General features: G+C 39.4%; 1 protein-coding gene across 1 annotated transcript; it reads left to right on the top strand.

The window, feature by feature from the left end:
* The first annotated feature begins 561 nt into the window (after nucleotides 1–561).
* LOC112866543 (olfactory receptor 2A14-like) lies at nucleotides 562–1,494 on the top strand. Its single transcript, XM_025929436.2, has one exon. The coding sequence runs from the start codon at nucleotides 562–564 to the stop codon at nucleotides 1,492–1,494; it is 933 nt and encodes a 310-aa protein (XP_025785221.2).
* The last annotated feature ends 6,240 nt before the right edge of the window (nucleotides 1,495–7,734 follow it).

Raw genomic sequence — 7,734 nt, 5'->3', positions numbered from 1 at the left:
CATGTGTGAAGGTAAAAGGATAAGTAAGCAACATATATAAAGAAAAGGACCCTAATCACTTCATATCTTGGACCAAGAAGACAAGCAAACTTAGGAGACAAAAATACCTCCAGTGCAGATGTTCCATCTGGGTTGTCTCACTTCTAACTCTAGTAATAATCAAGACTCGCAGCCTTGAAGGGAAGCCAGAACACCTGAATCCTCCAAAACAACATATGTTTGCACGTGTGTATGTGTGTGTATGTGTGTGTGTGTGTGTGTGTGTGTGTGTGTGTGTGTATGCTCTTAGGTGCAGTATATGATGTATCATGTTGTAATATTACCTATAACAAATTATATACATATATATCCTGCCATTCCATTGATACAAGGGGAATTTTCTGGTTTATATGAGCACACTGTTTTTTAACATATCTAAAGATAAATGACCGTAAATCCACCCAGAGTAGTATATTTCAAAATGCTCATTCTGTAACATTTAGTAATATTCTGTGTCTTGATTGTCCTGGAACTCTGATCTTCTGGGTGTGAACATGATTTGTCTGTCTCTGCCATAGGAGCATGGGAAGCAACCAGACATGGGTCACAGAAGTCACCTTGCTGGGATTCCAGGTTTATCCAGCACTGGAGTTTTTTCTCTTTGGACTTTTCTGTCTCTTCTATACCCTCACTCTTCTGGGGAATGGGGTCATCTTAGGGCTTATCTGCTTAGACTCTAGACTGCACACCCCCATGTACTTCTTCCTCTCCCATCTGGCCATCATTGATATGTCCTATGCTTCCAACAATGTACCCAAGATGCTGGCAAATCTTTTGACTCAGAGAAGAACCATATCCTTTGTTCCTTGCATTATGCAGACTTTTTTGTATCTAGCTTTTGCTCACGCAGAGTGCCTGATTTTGGTCGTGATGTCCTACGATAGGTTTGTGGCGATCTGCAATCCCCTACATTACACTGTCATCATGAGCTGGAGAGTGTGCACAGTCCTGGCCATCACTTCCTGGGTGTTTAGCTTCCTCCTGGCCCTCATCCATTTAATTCTCATCCTGAGGCTGCCCTTCTGTGGACCTCATGAAATCAATCACTTCTTCTGCGAAATCCTGTCTGTCCTCAAGCTGGCCTGCGCTGACACCTGGCTCAACCAAGTTGTCATTTTTGCAGCCTGTGTATTTATCTTACTAGGGCCCCTCTGCCTGGTGCTGGTGTCCTACACGCGCATCCTGTTCACCATCCTGAGGATCCAGTCTGGGGAGGGCCGCAGAAAGGCCTTCTCCACCTGCTCCTCCCACCTCTGCGTGGTGGGGCTCTTCTTTGGAAGCGCCATTGTCATGTACATGGCCCCCAAATCCCACCACCCCGAGGAGCAACAGAAGATCCTCTCCTTGTTTTACAGCCTTTTCAACCCTATGCTGAACCCGCTGATCTACAGCCTGAGGAACACAGAGGTCAAGGGTGCCCTGAGGAGAATGCTGTACAAACAGAGGCACGTATGAAGGATACCAAAAACCAACATGGGGAAAGGCATTTTGCTCCCAGTGAAATCTGGCAGGTGGCATTTTCACCTTGTGCTATAATAAATACCACATTAACATAGAATCTTTTAGACTTAAATATACAACCTGAAGCCATGTAGACTTTAGAAAATAAAATAGATGAATGTCTTCATGACCATTGGTAGGCAAAGATTATTAGAGATGATGCAAAAAGCACAAGACATAATGTTTGCAAAATTGACAAATATTAGACCTTTTCAGAATCATTCTGATTTTCAATATTCCTGTGAAGAAAGCAAGCCACATACCAAGTGTTTTATACATTTTAAATGCAATGGTGAGTCAAGTATGACCACATGAGGAGACACAGAGATATATTAGGAAAGCAAAAAGTTTGTTGTCCTCACAGGTTCTGGAAAAGGAGGCAGGATCCCAGGGACATGTAGGAAAGACACCAGGGTGGTCAGAAGGCAGAAGACAGGAGCAAGAGAAGGTTTACATCACTGCCTTTATGTACATTTCCACAGAAAACAACCAATAAAGGGTGTATAAGAACAATAAAGGGTGTATAAGAACCCTTTTGTGGGTTCCTATAAAAGGCAAATCTTTGCCATGTAAAGAAAGGGCATCACCATGCAGGCAGGGTGGTGGTGGAGACTGCAGACCCTTTTGACAGCCTCTGTACAGCATGACAAAGCTCACGAACTTCTAAGATGTATCAAATTCATCAGCTGGGAGGAAAAGGAACTGTTTGGAATAACGGAGTGTCCTCATCAATATATAATGATACACAATAAAAACTAGTTTCAGTACAAGACTTTAAACTGAGATAGGGTAACTGGTTTTGTCTTCAATTGACTGGAACTGAGAAATCAGTGAATCTTGGCTAATTATAATGACACCTGTCATGATAATCTGGCAAATGGACAAGGGCCAAACCTGTTGGAATGTCATAACAAATACGACTATAATTCTTACATACCTCTGATATGTTCTGTAATGAAACTGAATTGTACCATGACTATGCTCTGCTGTGAGGTAACATTGACATTATTGCTAAAATTCAGCTACATTATGTAAATAAGTGATATGACAATGCTGATATTGATGACCAAATGGGAGATCCAGTTAAATCTTTCGCAAGTTGTCATATCAATGGAAAATGGCTGGTCTTAGGCAGAACTTGATTTAACTAACCCACAGCTCATTTCTATGCTAAATAGCTCTGCACAAGGTTATTACAAGGTATGAACAACATAGCTCCAAGGAGAACAAGTGATCAAATTAGTACCAAAAATGTGAAAATGTATGTCATGGCTTTATAGGCTATAGATGTTTCTTTGAGTCTGTGCCTAGTCTCCACTGGCTCCTCCAAATATTGGTCATATTCATGTTATTGCTTCATCTAATATTTTAAGTAAAACATTGCTGTACCTGTTACCTAAGTGCTCTTCTAAATGTAGATGCTGAGAAAAATATGGTCATTGTGCTGTAAGAGCACCAGGCCGAGGGCCAGGTGTGTGCACTGTGCAAAAAAGGGTTCTCTTAAACTCATATAAATTAGGAATTAAAAGGAACTTTAAAATATGCTGGTCTTGTCACTTAGCATGAGACACAGAAATGGAAATTGTGTCCCTGTGAGTTAGTTAGTTAGTTAGTTAGTGTCAGAATTACTTTGATTATCTGGGGAGGGAGTCCTGGAGGTGCATGTGGCAGATAATAAAGAGAGTCACAGGATAGCACCTGTCTGAGGAAAGGTACAGGATCTAGAAAATGAAGGCACTGCTCTGTGATTAAGAGAAGAGACTGTGGGTGGTGGGATCCTCAAGATGGCCCCCTGAGGAACCTGCCCCTCTTTTTTAATCAAGGGCTAATCTGGGCTCTGCTGTGAAGATGTTTTGAAAAACCAACTGATCTTAAACTCTGGAGGTTATGTTGGTCTGCCTAATCAGGTCTGGTGAGCTTTCCAAAAGCAGGGTATTTTCCCATCGAACAGCAGAGGAGGAGGTCAGGAGATCTCAAGTGTGAGGATGGAGGGCACCCTGGGTGAGGACTGCAGGAGGACTGCAGACCCAGCCACATCTTTGAATTTAGCCTGTGAGACAGAAACAGAGAATCTGACACCAGAACTTCTGACCCAGAGAAACTGAGAGATAACACTTGTGGCCTAGGGTTTTTGTTGTTGTTGTTAATGTGTCTGGGTGTTTTTTTTTTTTTTTTTTACATTGTGTGTGTGTGTGTGTGTGTGTGTGTGTGTGTGTGTGTGTGTGTATATGAATGTGTATATATATGTATATATAATTTTTACTTTTTTTTTAATTCCAATATAATTAACATACAGTGTTATGTTAGCCTCAGGTGTACAACATAGTGATTCAGCAATTCTATACATTGTTCAGTGCTCATCATAAGAGTACACTTAATCCTCTTCCCATGTTTTCCCATCCCTACACCCACCTCCCTTCTGGTAACTGCCAGTTTGTTCTCTATAGTTCAGAGTCTGTTTTTTTGTGTGTGTCTTTTTTCCTTTCTTCGTTTGTTTTGTTTCTTAAATTTCACATATGAGTGAAACCAAATGGTGGTATTTATCTTTCTCTGCCTGATTTATTTCACTTAGCATTATACTTCTACAACCATCCATGTTGGTACAAATGAAAATACTTTATTCTTTTTTAATGGCTGAGTAATATTCCATTGTGTGTGTGTATATATATATATATATATATATATATATATATATATATATATATCATATGTGTGCTGTTTTAAGCTGCTACGTTTGTGTTCATTTGTGGCAACAACAAGAGAAAACTATAAAACCATTGGTATCAGATAAGATTCATTTGTTTCCAGCTCGGACCCTTTCTAGATTGGCAATCTACCAATTAGTTTAGTGGTACTCTAATATATGGTTTCCAGACCTCTTTGAACTCTTAAAAATTACCAAGGACTGAAAGACATTTTTATGTGGTTGTATCTCTTTTTTATTTAAACATAATTTATTGTCAAGTTAGCTAACAACAGAGTACACAGTGTGCTCTTGACTTCAGGGATAGATTCCCATGATTCATGGCTTACATACAACATCCAGTGCTCATCCCAACAAGTGCCCTCCTCTATGCTCATCATCCATTTTCCCCATCCCCTGCCCGTTCCCCATCAACCCTTAGTTTGTTCTTTGTATTTAAGAGTCTTTTATGGTTTGCCTTCTCTCTGTTTGAAACTATCTTTTCCCCTTCCCTTCCTCCATGGTCTTCTGTTAAGTTTCTCAAATTCCACATGTGACTGAAAACGTATGGTATCTGTCTTTCTCTGACTGACTTCTTTCACTTAGCATAATACTCTCCAGTTCCATCCATGTTGTTGCATAATGGCAGGATTTCATTCTTTCTCACTGCCAATAGTATTCCATTGTATATATAAACCACATATTCTTTATTTATTCATCAGTTGTTGGACCTTTGGTCTCTTTCCATAATTTGGCTATTGTTGAAAGTGCTGCTATAAACATTGGGGTAAATGTGCTCCTATGAATCAGCACTCCTGTATCCTTTGGATAAATTCCTAGTAGTGCTATTGCTGGGTCGTAGGGTAATTCAGTCTTTAATTTTTTGAGGAACCTCCACACTGTTTTCCAGAGTGGCTGCACCAGTTTGCATTCCCACCAATAGTATAGGAGGGTTCCTGTTTCCCCACAACCTCTCCAACATCTGTTGTCTCCTGAGTTATGAATTTAAGCCACTCTGACTGGTGTGAGGTGGTATCTCATTATAGTTTTGATTTGTATTTTCCTGATGATGAGTGATGTTGAGCATCTTTTCATGTGCCTATCAGCCATCTGGGGATGTCTTTGGAAAAGTGTCTACTCATGGCTTTTGCCCAATTCTTCACTGGATTATTTGGTTTTTGGGGTGTTGAGTTTGGTGAATTCTTTATAGGTTTTGGATACTAACCCTTTATCTGACATGTCACTTGCAAATATCTTTTCCCATTCCATCGGTTGCCTTTTAGTTTTACTGATTGTTTCCTTTGCAGTGCACAAGCTTTTTACCTTGATGAGGTCCCAATAGTTCATTTTTTGCTTTTATTTCCCTTGCCTTTAGAGACGTGTCGAGCAAGCAGTTGCTGTGGCTGAGGTCAAAGAGGTTGTTTCCTGTTTTCTCCTCTAGGGTTTTGATAGTTTCCTGTCTCACATTTAGGTCTTTCATCCATTTCGAGTTTATTTTTGTGTGTGGTGTAAGAAAGTGGTCCAGTTTCATTCTTCTCCATGTTGCTGTCCAGTTCTCCCAGCACCATTTGCAAAAGAGACTGTCTTTTTTCCATTAGATACTCTTTCCTGCTTTGTCAAAGATTAGTTGGCCATACATTTGTGGGTCCAATTCTGGGTTCTATATCCTATTCCATTGGTCTATGTGTCTATTTTTGTGCCAATACCATACTGTCTTGATGATTACAGCTTTGTAGTAGAGGCTAAAGTCCGGGACTGTGATGCCTCCCGCTTTGGTTTTCTTTTCCAACATTACTTTTGCTATTTGGGGTCTTTTGTGGTTCCATACAAATTTTAGGATTGTTTATTCTAGCTCTGAGAAGAATGCCCGTGCAATTTTGATTGGGATCACCCTGAATGTGTAGATTGCTTTGAGTAATATTGATATTTTAACAATATTTCTTCTTCCAATCCATGAGCATGGAATGTTTTTCTTTGTGTCTTCTTCAATTTCCTTCATAAGTTTTCTATAGTTTTCAGCATACAGATCTTTTACATCTTTGGTCAGGTTTATTCCTAGGTATTTTATGGTTCTTGGTGCTATTATGAATGGGATCAATTTCTTGATTTCTCTTTCTGTTGCTCCATTATTGGTATGTAGAAATGCAACAGATTTCTGTATACTGATTTTGTATCCTGTGACTTTGCTGAATTCATGTATCAGTTCTAGCAGCTTTTGTGTAGTCTTTTGGGCTTTCCATGTAAAGCATCATGTCATCTGCAAAAAGTGAAAGTTTGACTTCTTTCTCAATTTGTATGCCTTTTATTTCATTTTATTGTCTGATTGCTGAGGCTAGGACTTCCAGCATTATGTTAAACAACAGTGGTGAGAATGGACATCCCTATTGTGTTCCTGATCTCAGGAGGAAAGTTCTCAGTTTTTCACAGTTGAGGATGATATTAGCTGTGGGCTTTTCGTATATGGCTTTTATGATGTTAAGGTATGTCCCTTCTATCCCGACTTTGTTGAGGGTTTTTATTAAGAAAGGATGCTGAATTTTGTCAAATGCTTTTTCTGCATCAATTGACAAGATCATATGGTTCTTATCCTTTCTTCTATTAATGTGATGTATCATATTTATTGACTTGCAAATATTGAACCAGCCCTGTAGCCCAGGAATGAATCCCACTTGATCATGGTGAATAATTCTTTTAATATATTGTTGAATTTGATTTTTCAGTAACTTGTTGAGAAGTTTTGCATCCATATTCATCAGGAATATTGGCCTGTAATCCTCCTTTTTAGTGGGGTCTCTGTCTGGTTTGGGAATCAAGGTAATGCTGGCTTCATAGAATGAGTCTGGAAGGTTTCCTTCTGTTTTTATATTTTGGAACAACTTGAAAAGGATAGGTATTACCTCTGCTTTAAATGTCTGGTAGACGGGGCGCCTGGGTGGCTCAGTCGGTTGTGCGTACGACTTCCGCTCAGGTCAGGATCTCACGGTTTGTGAGTTCGAGCCCCGCATCAGGCTCTGTGCTGACAGCTCCGAGCCTGGAGACTGTTTTGGATTCTGTGTCTCCCTCTCTCTGCCCCTTCCCTGCTCATGCTCTGTCTCTCTCTGTCTCTCAAAAATGAATAAACGTTAAAAAATTTTTTTTAAAAAATGTCTGGTAGAATTCCCCTGGGAAGCCATCTGGCCAAAGAACTCTTATTTGTTGGCAGATTTTTGATAACTGATTCCATTTCTTTGCTGGTTATGTGTTCAAATTTTCTATTCCCATTTGAGTTTTGGTAATGTGTGAGTATCTAGGAATTTTTCCATTTCTTCCATATTGTCTAGTTTGTTGGCATATAATTTTTCATAGTATTCTCTAATAATTGTATTTCTGTGATGTTCGTTGGCATCTCTCCTGTTTTATTTGTGATTTTATCTATTTGGATTTTCTCTCTTTTCTTTTTGAGAACACTTGTTTATTTTTTCAAAATACCATCTCTTTGATTCATTGATCTGTTCTACTGTTATTTATTTATT

The sequence above is a fragment of the Puma concolor genome, chromosome A2 (genome assembly GCF_028749965.1).
Source record: "Puma concolor isolate L17-30 chromosome A2, mPumCon1.1.hap2, whole genome shotgun sequence".
In the NCBI taxonomy this organism is placed as follows: domain Eukaryota; kingdom Metazoa; phylum Chordata; class Mammalia; order Carnivora; family Felidae; genus Puma; species Puma concolor.
This window is presented reverse-complemented; position numbering and strand designations above follow the sequence as displayed.